Source organism: Engystomops pustulosus, chromosome 5, assembly GCF_040894005.1.
Source record: "Engystomops pustulosus chromosome 5, aEngPut4.maternal, whole genome shotgun sequence".
In the NCBI taxonomy this organism is placed as follows: domain Eukaryota; kingdom Metazoa; phylum Chordata; class Amphibia; order Anura; family Leptodactylidae; genus Engystomops; species Engystomops pustulosus.
The window spans coordinates 179,324,310-179,347,552 of NC_092415.1; the positions used below are offsets into that span (position 1 = coordinate 179,324,310).

Here is a 23,243-nt window from a genome sequence, read left to right on the forward strand (position 1 = left end):
TACAAACAGAGAGGGATAGTCACCTAATAAGAGTCAGAAACAGGAGGGAAATGCAATACAAAAATGGCCAGGCAAATGGACAGTCATAGATACAGGCGAAGGGGTGAAAGATATCTGCCGCATTAGGGGCTGTGAAAATTGCAGCCACTTCACCGTCCCCATAGAAGTCTATGACACCCAGTCATGATGTGATGAGCACAGTTTCTCACCACAGCGTGACAGACCCAGGCAGCAAAACATAAGGCAGATTGTATCTTTGGATGGATCTGTTCTGTGGCCCCTATGCTTCCATAGTAGAGGGGAGGAGTGCAACTCTCTTCTCCACCCATGTGCTTAGCCCAGGTTAGGGCACTGTGACGCACACGGTCATTTGCATGGAGCCTAAAGTAGGAAAATAATAATAATAATTCTTTAGTTATATAGCGCACACAGATTATGTAGCGCTGCACATAGCTTGCCAAATTGGTCCCTGTACCCAATAGGGCTAACAATCTAAACAACCTACCAGTATGTTTTGGAGTTTGGGAGGAAACCGGAGGACACGGAGGAAGCCCACGCAAACACGGAGAGAACATACAAACTCTTTGCAGATGTTGACCTGGGATTGACCTGGGTGCTCAGACACCATGCTGAGTGGGTAGCACTTCTGCCATGCAGCCACAAAACCTAATATGAGAAGCATGGCCCCAGTCCGGAAGGCAACCAGCACCCAATGTATTGCATTTAAACAATGTAAGCCACAAGGTGCTGATTACCGATTGCATGTATTTCCATGGAAACGAATACAAGGGGAAAGATCTTTTGCACAGTGTAATAGTCTGTAAAGCTACAGCATGGGGGGGGGCTCTGGTAACAACCCCCAGAGCCATTCTGGCTCATTAGCATCATTTTAAAAGATGCTTCTAGAAGGAAGATGCCATGGATACGGTGCCTGGATCAATGAGTAAGTGTCCCTGGTTTATTCATGCTTGATTTTAATGGCAATTTCCTCAGCATCTGAGGCTTATGGGCTTCTGTGGTTGATGCTTTGTACAAATTAGTGATGGCTCATTTGCGTGAATGTCGTGAGCCGATGGCTCACTAAACCCCGCCCCCCAAACGGCTCACCACGCCCCCTTTAACCCAAAAATATTGGTTAAAAGTATTATATATTTAATAGAGAGCCGTTCAGGAGCCAGAAGAGCCGGCTCTTCTTAGTGACCAGAGCCTAATGAGCCAGCTCACTAAGAAGAGCCGGAATTCCCATCAATAGTACAAATGACTAGTACCCCCATAGATAATATTGGAAGAAGGGTTTCTTCTACTATTATTAATAACTGAAAAAGGGAAACTAACATCTGCTATAAAAAAAATATCTGTTGGGATTTGTAAAGTTCCAGGAATAAGCTCCAAAGTAGAAATGAAACTAACTAGATCACGTAACTCTTGAAAACTACACCCAGTTGAGTTGTTGACCAGCTTTCATGAAACATAAGGACAAATTATCTACAAAGTAGCAAACATCAGAATTATCAGTACTGCCTCCTTTCCTGGAGACATCCTGTACTTGGCGCAGGACGTGTGGGGTGATCATGTCAGGCATCACCTGGATTTGCCCCTACAAGTAGCTGATGTTGTAATGTATATCCTCCGCCAATTCCACATCACCTGAGCAGACACACCTTCACTTCTTGTGTTATCTCCAATCCCGATGACCTGGTGTAACCTCGTTGGTATTTGCTAAACGCTCGCAGCAGAACAGGATCTAGAAACGCTCCATGCATTGCAGGACTCACGTGTTCTCAACCTGTTAGCATGTGCAAGACCAAAACACATGTCTGTTGTTTGCCTAGAGGCGAGGGATATGGAGGGCGGCGAGGAATTCCGGAGTTGCAGGCAGAGGCGTTATTTTTTTGGGGCATAGCACCATGTTTTATATGGCTACACCATGTGCACCATGTTTATTATAGGACGGTACCACAATATAGCTTCTTTTCCGACACTCACAGCTTTTATTTTTTTGCCACTCATTTTGGGCACAATTACTCAATCCCTACACTTTTCCGGCATTTCAGTTTTTAGCACATTTTCTGCCAGAAAATTAGACCAACAAAAAGCAAACTATAAACCCCTTTGTGAATGTGGATTGACATTTCTGGAGATCAATTTCTCATCTTATGGTGCGCCAAATACATTAAGACCGTGCACCACAATATATAATCACAGTGCAAACACTGGTAAAATCGGAAACCAGGGAAAAAAACGCCAAGACTGATAAATGGCCCCCCCACCCATTGTTACAGTACTATCCCCTACCCACACTACAGAAGACACATCTGGCCGCAAATGAGGAAGCATGTTTAAGGTAAGTGTGCTGCCACATGTCGCGTTCTTGGACCGTTTTAAAGCATGCCTTTTCAGTCCGTTTAAAAACAATCCAAGAACGTGACATGTGGCAGCAGCCTAAGATAAATCAGACAAGCCCAAAACCTTACAAAAGGTCCCAAAAAACAAGACACACGTTTCCAGATTTAAGTGTACGGTCACACATACGGCAAGCGCAGGGGGCCATACCTCGGCCCGATGTCATTAGTGTTTCCAGTGAAATGCATGCGATCGTTTACCAATCGCATGCATTTCACTGCAAACACAAATTCCCTTGAAGGTCCTCCAAAGGTCTTGAAACCGTAGATTGAAACCAGGCAGAAGGGACACATCCTCCATTCCCCAAGAAACTTGATTCTAGTATCTAGTTCCAGACTTGTAGGGTATATAATATTCATACAGCCCAGGGCACATGGCAGTCTAAGGCCGCGCTCACACGTTCCGCTCGCGTTGCGTTCATAGCGCGATGCTAGCTCATAGGGGGTGGACATCGGCCCGATCGCATATGCGTTTCCAGGAAACCGCATGCGATCAATAACCAGGCCCCGGTGTCTTGCATTTAAACAAGGCATTGTAATGAAATTGCACATTAATCTGTCATGAACAATTGGATTAAGTTGACAAATCTGAAGTGAGTTAGGTGAAGTCAAAAGTTGCAAAAAAAAACCTAAATATAAGACAAATCTGCAAAATGTGTTGTAACTACAATGATAGACACTGCTCAAAAAAATAAAGGGAACACTCAAATAACACATCCTAGATCTGAATGAATGAAATATTCTCATTGATACTTCAGTATAAAGTTGAAGATGTTGACAACAAAATCACAAAGAAAATCATCAATGGAAATCGAATTTATTAACCAATGGAGGCCTGGATTTTGAATCACCCAAAATTAAAGTGGAAAAACACACTATAGGCTGATCCAACTTTGATGTAGGGTGCGTCCACACGGTCAGTTTTTCAGATACAGTTTTTGCTGCCCAAACAATGAGTGGAGTAAAAATAGAGGAGGAGTAGCACTTCTTATCGATAAGTCCTCACCCATTATGATCCACACCTGCTTTTGGCTTCAAAAAATGCATCTGAAAAACTGAACGTGTGGCTGCACTCATAATGTCGGTAAAACAAGACAAAATGAGGCTCAGTATTGTGTGTGACCTCCCTATAGTGCCTTGCCATGCTCCTGATGAAACTCAGTATTGTGTGTGGCCTCCGTGTGCCTGTATGACCTCCGAACAACTCTTCGGCATATTCCTGATGAGGTTGTGGTTGGTCTCCTGAGGGATCTCCTCCCAGACTTAGAATAAAGCATCCACAAACTCCTGGACAGTCTACCGAGCAACGTGATATTGGTGGATGGAGCGAGATATGATGTCCAAGATGTGCTCAATCGGATTCAGGTCTGGGGAACGAGCGGCCAGTCCATGGCTTCAATGTCTTCATCTTGCAGGAACTGCTGACACACTCCAGCCACATAAGGTCTAGCATTGTCCTGCATTAGAAGGAACCCAGGGCCAACCGCACCAGCACCAGCATATGGTCTCACACGGGGTTTGAGGATCTCATCTTGGTACCGAATGGCAGTCAGGTTACCTCTGCCGAGTACATGGAGGGCTGTGAGGCCTACAAAGAAATGCCACACCACACCATTACTGATGCTCTCCATGCGTCTCCAGACTCTGTCATGTCTGTCACATGTGCTCAGTGTGAACCTGCTTTCATCTGTAAAAAGCACAGGGCGCCAGAAGCGATTTTGCCAATCCTGCCAAAGGTCCTACACGGCGTCCTGTCCTATGTTCATTTGGCGGAATGAAAAGTCGCAAAACGGCATTTGTACCACAACTGCGCCAGCACAAAGCCAAACAGAGGGGAAAAAACCTGATGTTGTCGTCCCCCCATCCTACTGCAGGTGCTGCTGTCTGAGGCAAAAGGCTCAACTTGCCTCAAGACTGGCGCACCGCTGCACTCAGCTAGTGCCACAGACTCATACTGGACCTACCACTCCATTTATTTAGAGGTACAACAGATCCCCACCGATCCTCAAAAACCACCAGAAGTCTCTGGCAAGGGGGTAAGGCTAAGTTCACACCCAGAGACTCCATAGACATCTGTGTTACAGATTTCATTAAAATCATTTTTCCCCCATTTGTTAATGACCCCATGATAGTCAGTGACACCTCATGCTCTCATGTTACAAAGCAGAACAATGGAGTGTGAACTAAGCCTTAATCCTTCTCCTGACTGAGAACACATGCACGCTCAGCCATGAGTCAGGGTGCAGGAAGGACTCTTCATTGTCAAAGGTGTCAGCCATTTCCGAATGGTGCTGTGTGCAGGTTTATTTACACTGAATTCAGGGGAAATGTTTCTCCTATGGGACAAGGCTTTAGGAAGGGTTATTTATTCATTCATGACTATTTTGGGAGGCAGCCCGGTCAGTGGCCACCGGGTCATTGCCCCCTGGGCGGGAAGGGCTGTCAGGACTTGGCGGGAACAGACATGCACCCCGCGCGCTCCCGCCCGGGCGCGCCCCCGCCGCCGCTTGTTTTGGTTTCTTCCCCAGCGCCGGGAAGGTGTGTGTGGTGTGTCGGTGACGTCATATGGGCAGCCCGCCGCTGATTGGCTGCCGGCGCCTCACCAGACACGCATGTTGTTTTGGGTGAGGACAGCTGCAGCCTCCTCCCCCTCCCGGTGCTTGTCCTCTGTGTGGGCGGAGGGAGCGGGGCAGAGGAGGACAGCGGCCAGAGCTGCAGGGGCGGGAGCAGGACGCGCACGTATCCCGGGGCCGCCGTATTTATAGCCGACACACGGACACACAACACAAGGGCGAAAGTGTATCCCAGAGACTGGTGAATCCCGGCTCCTGCCTGACCACCGGAGTGTTACCCTGATAATAGGTGAGAGGGGCACGTGATGTGGATGCGGGCACCGACCCCAATGCTGGTAGCAGCTGGTGAGGATGGCAGTAGTCATGGCAGTGACTGCCAGTAGGAGAAGTGGATGCAAGTTATTGGTGCCAGTACTGATGGTGCTATGTGATAGTGGTGCCAGTACTGATGGTGCTATGTGATAGTGGTGCCAGTACTGATGGTGCTATGTGATAGTGGTGCCAGTACTGATGGTGATAGTGGTGCCAGTACTGATGGTGATAGTGGTGCCAGTACTGATGGTGCTATGTGATAGTGGTGCCGGTACTGATGGTGCTATGTGATAGTGGTGCCGGTACTGATGGTGCTATGTGATAGTGGTGCCGGTACTGATGGTGCTATGTGATAGTGGTGCCGGTACTGATGGTGCTATGTGATAGTGGTGCCGGTACTGATGGTGCTATGTGATAGTGGTGCCAGTACTGATGGTGCTATGTGAAAGTGGTGCCAGTAGTGGTGGGCACTGACCCCAGTAGTGCTGGTATGTGATAGTGGTGGCAGCATTGATGCCAGTAGTGGTGGGCACTGGCCTCAGTAACGGTAACAGCTGGTGATGATGCCGGTACTGATGGGCACTGACCCCTGTGGTATGTGATAGTGGTGGCAGCATTGATGGCAGTAGTGGTAGCAGCTGGTAAGCAATCCAGTACTGATGGGTACAGACCTATGCCAGTAGTAGTAGGCACTTGCCTAGATAGTGGAGGTGGCTGATGCGGGCACTGATCTTAGTAGTGGTAGCAGCTGGTAAGGATGTAGTAATTATGTCTACTGATCATTAGTAATGCCAATAGTAATGGGCATTAGGGCAAATTTACTTCCCCTGGTGGAAGTTACTGCAGTTTAGTGTTTACACAAGCCCCCAGGAGCAGTGGTGGCATGTCACAATGCCAATCCTTGTGTTTTCTGCACATACTGCTAGCAGTATAGACTGGCACCCTGAGTTGGTGGAAGAAGTAGTAGTCTGGCACCCCAGTAGCCGGGAAATAGCCCTAAACACAAGGATTATACTTTGCTGTTTTATAATACAACTTGTTAGCTATAACCCGGGCTAAGTGGCTGCAAACTAGTGATGGGCACCATATGGCAGTGGCATAACGGGCCATGTCCTAATAATTGGCTTATAGATGAATAGTAGCAGAATGTCTGGCATGTATAAACCCTCTAAGATTGGCACAGGGCAGGCTAATACGGTCTATATGAGTGATCACCAGCTGGCAGTGCCAGGGGGCATTAGGATGCCTACTCTCAGGGCTGAAGGGTGTGTAGGTGTAGAGTGATCTGATGGGGGTCACTGACCAGTTGATTATACAGTATGACACGTCCTCCTCCACGTCAGGCCTGTAGTGACCAGCAATGAGCCATCAGTCATCTCTGGGGCTGACGTCACATGACTCACACAGTGTTTATAGTTTTAATCACCTGTAATTATTAATTTGGAGGTCATAGGAGTTAATATTTTTTTTTTTTCCCCCTCAATCTTCCGCAGATAACTATCCGTAAACAAATGCCAAGACTCGAGGAGCACTGCTGGAGTTGCTCTTGCGCCAGAAGCATAGACAAGGAAAGCAAAAAGTTAAGCACTTGGCTAACCCGAAGAGCAGGCGCAGCCATGTCCTCCCTCAACTCTCTCCTGGGTCTGGCCTACGGCACCTTAGCCAGCAACCAAGGCCGCAGCCTGATCCGGAGGAGCTTGGTCCTCTTCACTGTTGGTGCTTTTCTTGCCTTGGTGCTAAATCTTCTCCAGATCCAGAGGAATGTGACCTTATTTCCTGATGAAGTCATCGCTACCATCTTCTCCTCGGCTTGGTGGGTCCCACCATGTTGTGGTACAGCAGCTGGTAAGTACCAGGCCCAGATTAGGATCTTAATTATGGTCAACTTCTGCAAGCTATACTTTGTTGTATCACATAGTGTAGCCTCTGTGAGGATCCCCCCCCCCCCATGTACAGTCCAGTTTTCCTGTGACTGGTTCCCTCCATATATTAGGTATGTAGACCGTCTTCTATAAGAGGACCCCTTCTTCATACCCTGCGGTCTTCTCAAAGAGAATCGGATTAATTGGGGGCACCAATCAGCCCAATAATGTTCCCAAATGATTACATTCTCTATAATGTGGTCTTTTGATTTTTGACAATTTTTTTCTCTATGGGAACTTGTAACCAATATAATTTTGTGTACTATTATAGATTAAAGGGGTTGTCTGGAGACTGAAAATGATGGCTGTTTTCTTCCATAAACAGCGCCACCTCTGACCATGGCTGGTGGTGGAATTGCAGCTCAGCTGTATAGAGATGAATGGAGCTTAGTTTCAATACCACAAGCTGCCCAATGTCAGGAGAGGAACTGGTTTTGGAATAAAGCAGGAATATTTTGCCACCATAGAATAATCCCTATATATGACATATCCGCAGGGTATGGCTTTCCCATGCTGCTGAATGGAGAGTGGCCGCACTTATTTGGCACAATCTCCATAAGGCCCCTTTAACATGGACGTTGTGGGGACATATAGGATATACGTGTCACTGGGGAAAACGATGGAGCATGATCTATCTTTTCCCTGTTTACTGCCGGGCCTTGCTATGGAAAGGGGACGGATGAGCAGCGCTAATTCCTCCACCTCTCCAGCGCTCGCCTGGGCGTGCATACATCCATGTGAAAGAGGCCTCTAGCCCAGCTGCAGGTAGGAGGTCCGCAAACCTCTGTTCCCAAGATAGGTGCGGGTCCAACCTGTGGTATATGTAATAAATAGTTTAAATGGGAATCCCCTTTATAGATTTGTGTGAAAAGATTCAGTAGAAGTTGTAATTTATTGCTGTACATCTCTGCTCATTCTGGGCACAGGAGTCCAGTGGGCGGTGCTATTCTGTATTTCACTGCCAACTGGACGCCTACATTCAGAATGAGCAGATATCTGCATTAATTAAGTTCAATTAAATCTTTACCCACAAATCTGTTACTATACCATATCCCCCCCACCCCCGAAATCTTTGTTACCTGCTGATCAGACACAATGTATAATATGACAGCTAAACCTTTCCGATCAGAAATTACGAACTGGGAAACTTTGTATATCTGGGCTGAGGGTGAGAAGGTCACTTGGATCAGAAGGTTTCTCGCAAGAAGATTATCCAGTAAGTCAGTGATCTTCCAGCTAATCTTCCACCTTGATGCCTCTAAAAATCCTTATGTTACAGCTTGGGTTTGACTTGCTGTCACTGTAATAGATGGATGTAGGTAGGGTTCTCATGGCAGGTGATGGCTGATAACATGCACACTCGGCCATTTCTTATATGTGTAGCCTTAGTGCTTTAGCTACTCTAGCAGAATCTCTACTTGTGGGCTGTAGAAGTGTTTTGCTTCCTCTATATGGATGTGCTTGTGATCTCCATGTCTTGCCTATCCAAATGTCCTGTGCCTTTAAATTTCTGTCCTATTCCTAGTCACGTGACTGCTGTATTGTGAATGCAGTGTTGTTACATTGTCTCGCCGCCGCTTCCATCTGTTTCAGCGATGTAACTTGGTGGAATGGGCTGAGAATGAACATCTTGTCCTAAATGTGGATTAGCATAGCGCGTTCCCTCCCCGCACACGTCGTCTTGGCATAGTCCGGATAGCACAGGAAATGTTGTAAGCTCCTGCGGCTGTGATTGGCCGCCTACTAAACTGGTGAGCAGCCTGCCCGGGCCCTCATTGGCGCTCACTGCTAACATGCCACTGCTCCAGACGAAAATAAGGAAGTGATCAGCGCGCGGCAAGGAGTCTGCCAAGAAGCATCATAAATCATCATCACTCAGGTGGCAGATCTCCAGACTTGTACAGCCCTGGCAGCAGCAGTATATGACCTGCTATACAATCCTCTAAAGCAGTGATGGCTAACCTATGGCACTGGTGCCAGAGGTGGCACTCGGAGCCCTTTCTGTGGGCACTCAGGCCATCACCAGAGATGACTCTATGTATCTTCCTACAGTCCCAGACAGCTCAGGACTTGCTGTGCAAAGGGGTATTTTAAAGTGACAGCTGTACCTTAAATTTCTGTGTTGGCACTTTGCGATGAATAAGCGGGTCTTTGTTGTAGTTTGGGCACTCGGGCTCTAAAACGTTTGCCATCACTGATCTAAAGCATCTTATGTGTCTGACTGCTCTCAGCTACTTTCACTCTTATGATTTTTATTATTCTTTATATAGCACCTTCACATTCTGTTGTGCTGTACAAAGCGATGTATAAAACATTGCTGTGTCTCCATAAGATGACGAGCCTGACTATAGTGTAGCAGTATGGAAAATGAGAGGACTGGAAGGGGGAGCGAGAACTTCATTAGCAAGAATGCAACCCCATCCACTCTTATATGTGCAGGTCATGTGGAGGGTGTGTCCATACAGGTTATAGGCCCATGCATGTAGGTAATGGGGGTGCATAGATTATGGGGATGCGTGCATACAGGTTATAGGGTCATACATGCAGGGAATGGAGGCGCATAGGTTATGGGGAATGTGTGCATATGGGTTATAGGGTCATGCGTGTAGGTAACGGGGGTGCATTAGATCAGGGCGTACGTTTGTGCATGCAGGTTATGTGAGGGGCTGCATGAGAAGAGACTTACAAATACTGCTCATCTCTGCTATTTTCAGTCTAATAAATGCAGTATTTTACACGTTAATCATACATATTTCAAGACCTGAAACTGATATTGCACATGAATAACTTTGCTACTTTTCTTGTGCATTTATAACACTTTTAAAGCCAATGAGATTCCATCCAATTGCTTCTCTTTAAAAAAAAAAAAAAAAAGCTCATAATGGCGACAAATATTCTGTGCATCTTCTAGATTTCTCCACCAATTTTGGCAGTTTTGGCCTCTCCTTTATGGTTTTTCTCATGACATGAGCCCTGGGCCAGTCAGTGACTAAAGTGGCCACCACTGTGCCTATGGATGGGCTCAGTGATCATGTCCTTTATGACAGGCCAGGGGATTGGGGATGGAAGGATGATGAATATATAATATATTTGCTGTGGTGAACCTCCAGTACAGACACTAATGGCCTTTGACTCTCACATGGCGATGGCAGCATGTATACCCTTACATATTGCACCCAAGCGAGTTTTCGTTTTCTGGGACAATGATAATGTCTAATATACATTGTTGTGTTACATCTGATGTCTTACACATGTGCTTGTCTTTTCCAGCTGTGGTCGGCCTTCTCTATCCCTGCATTGACAGCCATCTTGGAGAACCACACAAGTTCAAGAGGGAATGGGCCAGCGTCATGAGATGCATCGCAGTGTTTGTGGGCATCAACCATGCCAGTGCTGTATCCTTACATCAATGTATTACTACAAGTACATCTAAACTCTTCAAAACCTGTAAATGTAATCTTTAGTCTTTACGGTGTTCTTTATGTTCCTTAACCCAAACTTTTAATCAGAAATTAGACTTTGCTAATAACGTTCAGCTGTCCCTGACGCTCGCAGCCTTGTCATTGGGCCTGTGGTGGACCTTTGACCGATCCCGCAGCGGCCTGGGACTTGGAATAACAATCGCATTTCTTGCAACACTCATCACGCAATTCCTTGTCTACAATGGTGTCTACCAGTAAGTCACATTTATTTCTGTAAATACTTGGAATCTTCATGAAAAATTAAGTATATACGTTTTTTTTCTCCCTTGAAATCTATGAATAAATTCACAACTGGGTGGAGCGAGGGGCCCTTCACACACTGACCCTGTGCAGTGTAGCTTCTCCCCTGTGACAAGGTTATTGGCAGCACACATTTGTGCACACAATGTTAGTGGAAAAGATGCTCCAAGGAAAATCTACCACCAATTTCAAGAATTGTAAACCAAGCATACTGATATGTGCCCCCTCTGGCAGGATCTGTTCTTCTTTTAGCTAATTTCTTAGTTTTTAAAGCCTTTTTATGAAAAAAAAAACAATGCTAATGAACCGGAGGGGCACTTCGGTTCAATTAAAAGCTATGTAGTTCAAAGCCCCTCAAGCTCATTTGCATAATTGTTAAAGCCTTTTTTGATTAAGTATAAGGAGCTAAAAGAACAGCTGATCTTTCCAGAGGGGATGGGGGGGTGGGGCACACCAGCATGCAAGCGTGCTTGGTTTACAATCCTTCATCCTGGTGGTAGATGTCCTTTAAGAAATCTTTGTGCACCTTACTTAAAGTGAAATACAGGTTTGGCTTTCATTTACATAACTTTTCTCGTTGTTTAGGTACACTTCTCCAGACTTCCTGTACATTCGCTCCTGGCTGCCTTGCATATTCTTTTCCGGCGGGGTGACTGTTGGAAATATCGGGAGGCAGCTTGCTATGGTAAGTTATTTTGTGTAGTTGACATAAAAAAATTACATGATGGAATAAAGGAGCATTTCCATCTGGTACAGGGATATTATCACTTGCCAATCCAAGAGTGAAGGGGCTGTAAAGCATATTTAGTATTTGTAGTTCATTCAGGCTTAAAAGGGGTTGTCAAAGTGTTTAAAAACATGGCTGCTTTATTCCTAAAACAGTGCCACTCTTGATCATGGGTTGTGCTGTATGGAGATGAATGGAGCTTGGCTGTAATACTGGGGACTGACCATGTTCAGGTGTGGCATTGTTTTTGGAAGACTGCAATGTAAACGTCAATCCCTGTACCCTGCACACAATCACCCTGACCCCTCTGCTGTGCAACAGAACTTCAGCACTGCTTCAGTCAAGTGAATGGTACTGGGTGTGGCTTCTGAATGCTGAGACGTTAAGATCACATATGGTAGTGATATACCATCCCTGTCTCACATGGGAATACCCCAATTTAAATTTATACATTTCTTATCATTTAACACTGTGTAAGAATAGTACAAGTGCTTACTTCCCTGAAAATAAGAACTAGTGCAATTTTATTTCAAGCTTGGAAATAGAAGGCCCCCATTAATACATAAGTTAGATACTGCAAGAGGGTTTAGTTGCAAATGCTCTACCAGCAGCTGCCCAAACAAGAAGGAAAGTGCTAAGCATTGGGGGCAATGATTCTAATATTATATATAGCATGAAATTCAGAGTTTGGAGAGTTATACGGATGTTAGAGAAGTATATCTGTAGTTCAGCCACTCACAAATGGGGAAATTAAAAAAAAAAAGAGAGATGGTGTCAGAACTTTATATGGATTTTTTTTTTTTTTTTTGACATGTCAGATGTACACATTGTGATACTAGAACAGGAGGGGACGTCTGTTTTCTAAATTTCCCTCATATGAAGAGAGTAGAAATCTCTCACCTGGCAGCTAAGGTCTTGTGACAGACATGTAGCCGACTTGTACAAGTCTTGTTCCTATAGATCCAGACACTGTGACTGTGGTAATCTTCTTATATTTGTTATCCATGGTCTCCTTCCTTCTAAAATCAATTTTTAATTTCTACTAATGAGTCAGAAGGCTCTAGGGGATGTTACCAGAACCACTTCATTCTGTAGCTCCACAGGCTGTTACACCATTTCACACCTCCACCCTCCGCACACAGTGGTAGGTAGTGATAGGTTGTTCGCGAACGAGCCGGCTCATTCGTGTGAACGACCTGAGCAGAATCGCTAAACCCTGCCTCTAAAATAGCTCACCACGCCCCCTTTACCTGATAAAATCGGGTTAAAAGGGGTGTGGTGTCGGGTGACTGACTGACCTGCGGCTCCCTATTGTGTATTTAATAGGGAGGCGTTCAGGAGCCGGCTCTTCTTGGTGAGTGGAGCCTAATGAGCCAGCTCACCAAGAAGAGCCGTGATTCCGATAACTAGGGGGAGGAGGGAAGTGCTTAAATACAGTGTAAGAGCCTGTGCCCTGGGGACCTCCGTTGGCACCCCCACGGGCCCTGCAGTCACATTACTATAATTAATTAATAAAAGGTTGATTTTTAGAAGGAGGCCATGGATGACAACTATAAGTAGATTACCACAGTCACGATGCCTGGATCTAAGTGAGTAAGTGTCCCCGGTCTATCATGATGGATTTTGTTGGTTGATTTTCTTTAAACCTTCTTAGTTCATTCTCATTCAGTCAACAGCTACTCTCTCTGACTCCCTCATACACATGCATACTTGGTGCTGCATATCATATATGTGATCTCAATAAGTTAATGTGAAAATTATAAGAAAAGTTTAAAGATTTTTCTTTCTTGTATTTCAGGGTCCTACAGAAAAAGTGCACGCGGACTAGATGCCTGGACATGCCCTACCTACATGTACCGAGAGAAGGACGACACTAGTTTCAGGAAAAGCTTGCACTCTGTTACCGAGTAACAACACGCAAACTTTTTCATCTGCCAATGCATAAATGTGAAGGTTGTCACTTCATTCTTTGGTTAGTACGTTCTACCATGTGCAGGATCTTGTCCTATCCCAATGGCTTATTACCACATCGGACTCTTCTATAATTTTTACTTTTATGTTGTGGGTGGAACTGAGAAGAGAACTGATCACCCGGTGACCCGTCTGTTCTTCCATGGTCGCTGCAGGTTTTGTGTCATCTTGTCTCTCCGTAGTGGTAGGACTTGGGATGACCGCCGCACGGTGTAATAGGCTGGAGGCCAGCCACAAGTTACCAGTATTACAATTTCATGCTAAGAAGATGAAGAGGACATGACTGGTGTGGAGTTCTGCCGTGACTTCTGGGAGTCATGTTGAGTGCGAGGGGAGTAAGGAAAAAGAAGAAGAAAAGTGGTGAAGTGAATAGGAGTGTAATATTTATCTACAATGGAAAATAAGGCTGCGGGCACAGAAAAAAGTGCATGTATAAGGAAGGGCGAGTGTGGGTGGCTTTCACATTTTGGTGGTTCTGCATCACATAGACCCTAATATGGCAATAAGTAGGGGGTGCACCATATCGGATCACTAGGGGACACCCTCAATGCTAAGTTTCTTGTAGTAGCTCTTCATGATTTAGCAGACGCCCCACAGTACTCAGTCTCCTACACTAGAATCTGACTGAGCTGCATTACCGCACACAGCCACTACAAAATGTATGGTGCTATTTCTTATTAAGGAATAAAACTTATTAAGAGGACTGATGTCCCTGCATTCACAGCCACGTGTGGCACCCGCGATGCCTAAGGACAGGGTAGAGGAGATGACCGTAGATTTACAGATGGCGTAGTTTGTTATGGCTTTTTTGTGTCTCGCAGCCTTATTGATATCTGCAGTCTGTGATTGCCTTGTAAAGAGAAAAGTGCATTTGTCACTTCATTAAAACGTGTTGTTTTTAGTATTTTGTGAGCGGAGTATTCGTGATTCACACTCATCCTGATGACAGTCAATGACGAGTGCAATGTCTTAAAGGGAATCCATCTCCTCCTTAGCGGACGCGTATCTCGGGGTCGGTCGTGTTACAGTTTAATATTTGCACAATGTTTTTTATAATAGAATTGTAGGTTTCCTTTTTTAAGGTTGCATTAAAGGGGCGGTGGTATTACTACTACATATCTGCCGTGGAGGTGAAGGGTACAACGCAGTGGGTTCGCTTTAGTGGAGCGATAAACCTGGAGAAAGTGAAGGAGAAAATGAACATGTTCTCCAGCGAGTGTTACTGTACCTTGTAATAAGGGGTTTCACTTGAAAGCACAACTAGACGCCGCGTGCAATAGCTCAACTACTAGACCATCGGGTGCTGTCACCATAACATTTCAGATGGAAGTGAAACCTCCTCACATCTGGTGTGTGGTTTTTTTTTTTGTTTTTTTTTTTCCAGTTTTTGTTTTTAAAGGAAATCTACCATCAAAATCCATCCTGATAAATCATAGACACTTACTCATAGATCCGGGCACCGGTAATCTTGTATTTGTTATACATGGTCCTCTTTTACAATTGTGCTAATGAGCCTAAACATTTCTGTGAAGTGTTACCAGAGCCCCTCCGTACTGTTACACTGCAACCTTTGCACTCCCTGTGTCTGCTGTAATCTCACACAGTGGGAGGGTGTAGTGCTCCTGCACTGTGTAAAAGGTTTTGAAGCTACAGCGTGGAGGGGCTCTGGTAACACCTCCCCAGAGCCATTCTGACTTGCATAATTTTAAAAGCTTGATATAGGAAAGATGCCATGGATAACAAATATGAAGATTACCACAGTCACGGTGCCTGGAGCTATGAGTAAGTGTCCCTGGTTTATCAGGATGGATTTTAATGGTAGATTTCCTTTTAAACTTTGGTTTCCTGCAGGTTAAAAAAAAACATCTTGGCAATGTTTTACGATTGTTTGAGAAATAAAAGAAGCAAAAAACACTTTGGGCAAAGTTCACAACTGCTTAATAACAGAAGGTCCATAAAACACTATGGGAAATGGGAGATCTCCCGTTTTTTGTTTTCCTTTTGTTTCTGTGTTCTTAGGCCCAGTTCACACTTGCGTTTAACAGATTACTTCTGGGTTCCAATTCTGCGCCTCCCCTGATCTTCTTTCCACATCCTGGTAAAGCTTGTTTGACAAGCAGGACCGAGAAGTAGGGACTGGTGGGACACTGATGCAGCGCTGTGTGAACTGCGGGATTATGGGAATATCCCATGTCTCCACCATCAAGGTTAAATAGTGTTTTTTCCAATACGTCCCCCATGACGGCCCACTTGGAGGATGCCCCTTGACCTCTGTAGGGACAGGAAGCAGAGAGGTTAAAAGCCTCCCACCCGCATCCTCCCGCCAGTGTCTTCCTGTCCCTACAGGGGATAGGTCAGAGAGGCTCCTCTCCTCCTAAGGGGGGGGGGGACGCATGTTCTTTTTTAGAAAAAAAAAAAAAAACTTACCGGGGTTACGCCGGCCTATTGCAGGTCGTAGTTCCCCTCCGGATCGGGTCCGCGGCCGGGTCTTCCCTCCCTGGTCCCTCGATGATCCGGACAGCGGCCTCTCCAGCAGCCGAATGGGGCCTACGCGAGGCCGCGCGGAAAGCTCCGTTCCCAAGAGTTCTTTGCGGCCGATGACGACTTCCGGCCGCGACCGGAAGTGACGTCAGACGCGCCTCGGAGCGAACGAGCGCAGCAGCGCCACCAGCTAGGGGGATGGGCTCCCCGTTAAGGTATAAAAATTGAGCTCTATCAGAGAAATGGTGTCTGTTGGAGCATATATCGTTTGGTGGCCTGGCCGTCCCAGACATCTTTTTGACATGGCTGATGAGGCAGACTTGGGCCTACTCCACCCTCCTGGTTACGTAAGTGGTGCTGTATGGCATGTTCTAGTAGTGTATCATATTAGAACTCCAAGTTAGTTATTCCTTACCTTTCTCCCTTAGGATAAGGATCAAGGGACTAAGGGGAAAGGAAAAGAGGACAGATCTGAAAAATCTGAAAAAGCTAGCAAACCTGCTAAGAGCAGAAGTACTGCTAAGAAATGCAATATGTGTTTTCGCACTATGCCCGAGGCTTACCAGAAGCCCATTTGTAAAACCTGTATAGAAGAGTTTATGCGCGAGGAAAAAACTTCATTTATGGATGAACTAAAATCCTTTATTGAGGAGAAAGTAGTGGCTTCAGTGGCTTCGGCAACACAGAAGGAACCCCCTCCAAAAAGACCAAGATTAGCGGACATCTCCTCCTCTGAGGAGGAAAATTATGATTCTGAAGTCCCTTCCTACTCCTTGGTGGACACAGAAGAAATCGATTCCCAGGATGTAGGTCAAAAGACTGACCCACGTCACCTCTTTCAGTTGGATGAGTTAGATAATCTACTGAAGGCCATTCGCGAAACTCTAGACATCGAAGAGGAAGTCCCCTGCACATCTAGAGAGGACGAATTGTTTGGAGGACTGAGAGCCAAAAAACAACGCGTTTTCCCAGTTAACGATACACTTTTGGGGTTAATTACAGAAGAATGGAAGGACCCAGAGAAGAAGATCACAACTTCCAAGGGGTTTAGACGACGTCTACTCTTTGATCAGGAAGTCTCCAAAGTTTGGGACTCTGTTCCTAAAATGGATGTGCAGGTGACAAAGGTTGTCAAGAAAACAGACTTGCCGTTTGAAGACTCGGCGCAACTCAAAGACCCTATGGACCGAAAGGCAGATGCCCTTCTTAAAAAGGCCTGGGAAACATCCATGACAAGCCTAAAGTCAAATCTATCGGCTACCTCAGTTGCCAGAACCCTCTTCTTCTGGTTAAACCAATTGGAATCCCACATCAGAGAAGGCACCCCTAGAGCTTCTCTGTTAGGAAGTATTCCTCTTCTTAAATCTGCCACTGCCTTTCTAGCTGATGCTTCAGCTGAAGGCGTCCGTTTTGCGGCCAAAGAAGGGGCTCTAACAAATGCCACAAGGAGAGCCTTGTGGTTAAAACAATGGGGCGGTGACATTCGTTCTAAAACGAAGCTATGCAGCATCCCGTTTACTGGAGATTTCGTCTTCGGTCCAGAGTTGGACGCCATATTAGAAAGAGCCTCTGATAAGAAGAAGGGGTTTCCGGAGAACAAAGCACCTTCCAAGAAACCTTCATTTCGTCCCTTCAGGAACACCAAGGAGACCTTTCGGGGCAAAGGTAAACAGGGTCGCTGGAGTTACCCTAAAGGCGGCAGAGGTCGGGGGTTTCTATTCTCAAATTCCCCTGACAACTCCGGAGGGAAGAGACAGTGACGCCAGAGTGGGGGGGCGTCTTCTAGGGTTTGTCAACCAATGGTCTTGTATTACCTCAAACCCTTGGGTCCTGAATATTATCAACTCGGGATACAGGATAGAATTCAGTACCCCCCCACCATCAAGATTTATGCCTCCCTTATTATCTACCTCTTCCTCTACCCATTCTCTCATCTGGCAGGAAGTCTCATCTCTCATTCTCGCAGGAGTGATCTCCCGGGTCCCTCAAGATCAAGAAAAGACGGGCTTCTATTCTTCCCTCTTCCTGGTCAAAAAACCAAACGGGTCAAACCGGATGATAATAAACTTAAAGGCCTTGAACAAGTTCATCACTTACAGACGTTTCCACATGGAATCGGTAAGATCTGCGACCCAAATCATTTACACAGGTTACTGCATGTGCACAATAGATCTGCAAGACGCCTATTATCACGTCCCAATTCACCCATCATCTCAAAAATTCTTAAGATTTTCTGTCCTCTCTCCAGAGGGTTCTGTCCTACACTTTCAGTTTCGGGCTCTCCCCTTTGGGATTTCATCAGCTCCAAGAGTGTTTACAAAGATCATGGTGGAGGTGGTTGCTTTTCTGAGACTTCAAGGAGTATCTATCATTCCTTATTTAGACGACCTGCTGATTGTGGGAAAAGACAGTCCAGATCTCATTATAGCAAGAGATCTTACGATACACAAGCTTTCAGAGTTGGGATGGTTAATAAACACCCCAAAATCAGATCTTTCTCCCTCCACCCTCAAGAAATTCCTTGGGGTAATGTTAGATTCCACTCATCTGATGTCTTTTCTTCCTCAGGGGAAAGCGGAAGATCTGAGACAACACGTTCGCTCCTTCAGAATGAAGATTTCTATATCAATCCGAGGAGCCATGAAGATCTTGGGACTCCTTACAGCCTGTCTCCCATCAGTGGCCTGGAGTCAAAACCATTCTCGCATCCTACAGAATTGGATTCTGAGCAGTTGGGATCGAAGACCCTCAGGTTTGGACAAGAAGGTCATCATCCCATCCTCAGTAAAAAGAAGTTTACAGTGGTGGTTACAGAGGAAGAACCTGGAGAACGGGGTCCACTGGCACTGTCTTCCACGTCTCACAATTGCGACCGATGCAAGCAGTGTGGGCTGGGGAGCGGTCTTCCCTTCCCATTACGCCCAAGGTCTATGGACGCCTTCCCAATCCCGGAAGCCATCAAACTATCGAGAGCTACGGGCCATCTGGGAAGCCCTAAGGCTAAATACACCTCTCCTGAAAAACAACCATGTACACATTTTATCAGACAACACCACAGCGGTGTCTTACTTAAGAAGACAGGGGGGGACAAGATCGACAACTCTTTCCACCTTAACACATACGATCTTCTCCTGGGCAGAGGAGAACGTGCTCTCCCTCTCCGCAACTCACCTGAGAGGAGTTCTAAACAAGGAGGCAGACTACCTCAGCAGGGAACAAATTTCTCCCAACGAATGGAGCATCAATCCAGAGGTCTTCATCCATTTGACAAGTCTGTGGGGAATTCCTCAAATCGATCTCTTCGCCACAAAGAAGAATACGGTATGCCATCGATACTACACTCTGGAGGCAGGAGCACCGAAGGATCGACTGGATGCTTTCAGCCACCGATGGGTCGAACCTCTTTCCTATGCCTTTCCCCCTATTCCCTTAGTGGCAAGGGTCCTCAGAAAAATCCTTACGGACCAGGCAAGGGTGATACTGATCTGTCCAAATTGGCCAAAGAAGAACTGGTATCCTCTGTTGACATCCCTGACCCAGCAGCAACCAGTGATACTACCCTCACGGAGAGACCTGTTACACCAGGGACCGATTCTACATCCCGACCCTGGACGGCTTCAGCTAACAGCTTGGATCCTGAGTCCGAATTCCTGACATCGCGGGGTCTTTCAATGGCTGTAGTAACAACTCTTAAGGCAAGTAGAAAGAAGGTTACGTTCGCAATTTATCATAAAATTTGGAAAAAATTTGTAGCATTTTGTGGAGATAATCCTCCATCTCAATCTAACCCCAATATCTTACAGATTTTGGACTTTCTACAGAAAGGCCTGGAACAGGGCCTTTCTACTAGCACCTTAAAGGTCCAGGTCTCGGCTCTTGGCGCCTTCTGCGATCGTCCACTGGCGGAGCACAGGTGGGTCAAAAGGTTTATCCTAGCCTCCTCCAGAATCAGACCCCAGATTCTCAGGAGAGTTCCTACATGGGACCTAAAACTGGTTCTAGACGCACTTTCCAGACCACCATTTGAACCTCTGGATAGCGCCAACATAAAGAACTTAACGTTAAAAACTACCCTTCTTGTTGCTGTCACTACAGCTAGAAGATTGGGTGAAATTCAGGCTATTTCAATCAAAGAGCCTTATATGCGAGTTTTGTCTGATCGTATAATTCTTACTTTAGATCCAGGCTTCATTCCCAAGGTGACATCCAGATTTCACAGAGCTCAAGAAATCACATTACCATCTTTTTGCGAAAACCCCTCCACTAGTAGGGAAGCTTCGTGGCACCTTCTAGACGTAAGAAGAATTGTACTAGCTTATATAAAAGCTACGGAGTCCTGGCGTTTAGACAATAACTTGTTTATTCAATTCCAGGGAAAAAACAAAGGGAGAAAGGCCTCAAAGACATCAATAGCAAGATGGCTAAAGTTAGCTATCTCCACCTGTTATACGCAACAAGGGAAGGAGACCCCAACGGACCTAAAAGCCCATTCCACCAGGGCTATGTCCACTTCCTGGGCTGAAAAAAGAGGTGCATCATTAGAGCAGATTTGCAAGGCCGCTACCTGGGCCTCATCATCCACCTTCATAAAACACTACAGACTGGATTTGCCTTGTTCTCAAGATCTTTCCTTTGGCAGGAAAGTTCTACAAGCTGTCATCCCACCCTAAAAATTTCTACTTATCTGGTAGATCTCCAAGTGGGCCGTCATGGGGGACGTATTGGAAATATAGAATTAGACTCACCGGTAATTCACTTTCCATCTAGTCCTCCATGACGGCCTATATATATTCCCTCCCTGACTTATGCTGTATGTATGTGAATGTTTAACATACAAAATAAAATTTTGTTGTACCTTCCACCGGTGTAGTTATTTGGTAGACACTGGCGGGAGGATGCGGGTGGGAGGCTTTTAACCTCTCTGCTTCCTGTCCCTACAGAGGTCAAGGGGCATCCTCCAAGTGGGCCGTCATGGAGGACTAGATGGAAAGTGAATTACCGGTGAGTCTAATTCTATATTTCCAACCTAAATAACATAAGAATCGGTTTCTTTAGGAAGCCCCCTCCATAGGCGATGTGATCATGAGTTATCAGGGAAAACCATCTTTAGCCACAGTGCGATCATTTTGGGTAAAAGGGGTGTTGCTGACCCAGAAAACTTCTTGTAGGTAGCAGGTTTTACTCTAGAGATTTTGTGTATATAGATCATATTATATATGATGGGTTCCCTTTATATGATAAATGGTATATGGGGATTGGATACTGTTTGCTACCACTGATGATATGTGTCGCTCAGATCAGGTTTTATCTATATGGTTGTATATTCAGTGCCAAATAAAAAAAACTGCTAGCAAAGCCTATTGTGAGGCCTCCTAAAACTGGACCTCGCTCACAATAGGCACGCTAGAAAGCCGAAACTACATTCCCTGCCTAAAACAGGGTCTCAAAGGAAAGCGGGGATGTCGTGGATGTGTTGTAAACTGAAAACATGACTGATTTCTTCTTTAAACAGCGCCACTCTCATCAATGAGGCCATTCTTGGTATTACACCCCAGCTCCATTGATGTTGATTAACCACGTGGGGGTTTCTAACGATACAAATCAGCAATAATTTCTGTGATGGAGGGAAAAAAAAAATCTGTATGCAGTTATTGTATGTATTAATTCACAAATACTCCATTCACGATCTGCATTATTAAGATGGTTTTTGTTTCTTTTTATTTTGTGATGTTGCCTTTTTTATTCAATTCTTGCTGCAAGGTGGTTGTATTTCTGTGCTGTCTGCCAACAAATGCCGCAAAAATAGTTCAGTCGTTTACAAACGAGTGGGAAGTAAAGAGTCCAGGTATCTCGGGTCTCCCTCCTTGCAGAACTACTTCAAACTTGCACGAGACTGTTTTTCACAGACCAAATGTTAACCTAAACATCCCCTCCTTAAAGGGGGTTCTCCACAAGGGAAAAACATGGCTACTTTCTGCTAAAAACAGCGCCTGACCATGGTTTGTGCCAGTATTACAACACAGCTGTATAGAGATGAATGAAGCTGGCACGGCACAAACCATGGTCCAGTGTGGTGCTGCTTTTGGAAGAAAGCAGTCACATGTTTGTTTGGGGTTTTTTTTTTGTTTCTTTTAACCTCTAGACAACCCCTTTTAAGTCTCTGTTAATATTTAATGCTCATTCAGTCAACGGCTATTCTCCCCAACTCCCTCGTGCACATGCATGCTTAATTCTTTGTATCGTCTATGTTTTCTCAATAGGGAAATGGCTAAGCACAGCTACTGCCAGATATGATGAAGGGAATCTGTCAGCAGTCTGACCATATAAAGCCCTGGTATCTGTGTAGTCATACCTTTTTGTATATGTAGTGACAGGACTGTGATAAGTAAAGTTATATTCAAGCTCTTAAGTGCCGTGGATGGGTCTTTTTAGCCTGAAGAGCTTTCTGCTCTACAGCCCCTCCCCTCTGTAGGATTTTGATTGGCTACTTACAGCGAGGGAGGAGCTGTGAAACAGTTCGAAGCTCTTCAGGCTGAAAGACCCATAAAGAGAATTTTACAGGACTAAAAGTACACTTTTCACAGTCCTGATGCTACTTACTACACACACAAGGGTATGAATAAACTCACCAGGGCCAATACCTGCCACTGTCTGCTATTTATTATGGTCAAAGCTGATGACTGATCTCCTTTTAAGATCCTTCTTATGCCATTTGGAGAGTCGGGGGGGGGGGGGGGGGAGGCAATCCAAACATCCAGATCGTTGTGTGTTACTACCGAAATTGGCCGGTAGTTCTACCTGGAATATTCAAGTGTTTATGATCTGCACAAAGACCATCATAAACCTGACTGACCCATGGGACTTACACTGAGGCCCTTTGTAGGATCTGTTATTTCGAGAAGCATATTGCAGTGATTCTGCATACGCCCCAGAAAAACCTTGTTGGGTCTGTAAGACGACTTGTTGTAGCTCTATGATATGTACATTTCTTGGGATTTTTTTTTATCTAACTCTACATTGCTAATACTTGCAGCAAGTTTTTGAACCCGAGTCGGCCAAGTTGTTAAAGTTCCTACAAATAATTGCACTATGCTGGACTGTGGATATACATACACTTTGTATTATTTTCACCA

At 45.5% G+C, this 23,243-nt stretch overlaps 2 protein-coding genes across 8 annotated transcripts; both read left to right on the forward strand.

The window, feature by feature from the left end:
- The first annotated feature begins 5,007 nt into the window (after nucleotides 1–5,007).
- On the forward strand, nucleotides 5,008–13,984 carry INSIG1 (insulin induced gene 1). 3 transcript variants are annotated; one of them, XM_072153942.1, is made up of 6 exons: nucleotides 5,008–5,264; nucleotides 6,781–7,132; nucleotides 10,480–10,604; nucleotides 10,719–10,885; nucleotides 11,517–11,616; nucleotides 13,457–13,984. In XM_072153942.1, the coding sequence occupies exons 2-6, from the start codon at nucleotides 6,799–6,801 to the stop codon at nucleotides 13,484–13,486; spliced, it is 756 nt and encodes a 251-aa protein (XP_072010043.1). In that variant the 5' UTR covers nucleotides 5,008–5,264; nucleotides 6,781–6,798; the 3' UTR covers nucleotides 13,487–13,984. The 3 variants fall into 3 exon arrangements, with proteins under 3 accessions (XP_072010043.1, XP_072010045.1, XP_072010044.1); XM_072153944.1 differs by lacking the exon at nucleotides 5,008–5,264 and adding an exon at nucleotides 5,680–5,775; XM_072153943.1 differs by lacking the exon at nucleotides 5,008–5,264 and adding an exon at nucleotides 5,834–5,928.
- Nucleotides 13,985–17,909: 3,925 nt separating this feature from the next.
- LOC140133585 (uncharacterized) lies at nucleotides 17,910–22,830 on the forward strand. Of its 5 annotated transcripts, none has more exons than XM_072153939.1 (3): nucleotides 17,910–20,023; nucleotides 20,290–20,405; nucleotides 20,484–20,624. In XM_072153939.1, exons 1-2 carry the CDS (start codon nucleotides 17,910–17,912, stop codon nucleotides 20,375–20,377), a joined length of 2,202 nt encoding a protein of 733 aa, XP_072010040.1. In that variant the 3' UTR covers nucleotides 20,378–20,405; nucleotides 20,484–20,624. The 5 variants fall into 5 exon arrangements, with proteins under 5 accessions (XP_072010040.1, XP_072010042.1, XP_072010037.1 ...); XM_072153941.1 differs by having other exon boundaries at nucleotides 17,910–19,805; nucleotides 19,914–20,023; nucleotides 20,290–20,518; XM_072153936.1 differs by having other exon boundaries at nucleotides 17,910–20,405; nucleotides 20,484–22,830.
- The last annotated feature ends 413 nt before the right edge of the window (nucleotides 22,831–23,243 follow it).

Excerpts from the sequence above, each read along its gene's own strand:
- INSIG1 (XM_072153942.1), top strand. The coding sequence starts at position 6,799 with ATGCCAAGACTCGAGGAGCACTGCTGGAGTTGCTCTTGCGCCAGAAGC. Across the intron at positions 10,886-11,516 it reads GTCTACAATGGTGTCTACCA|GTACACTTCTCCAGACTTCC; the intron begins GTAAGTCACATT and ends CTCGTTGTTTAG. Across the intron at positions 11,617-13,456 it reads TCGGGAGGCAGCTTGCTATG|GGTCCTACAGAAAAAGTGCA; the intron begins GTAAGTTATTTT and ends CTTGTATTTCAG.
- LOC140133585 (XM_072153936.1), top strand. The coding sequence starts at position 17,910 with ATGGTCTTGTATTACCTCAAACCCTTGGGTCCTGAATATTATCAACTC. Across the intron at positions 20,406-20,483 it reads CTTCGTGGCACCTTCTAGAC|GGAAAAAACAAAGGGAGAAA; the intron begins GTAAGAAGAATT and ends ATTCAATTCCAG.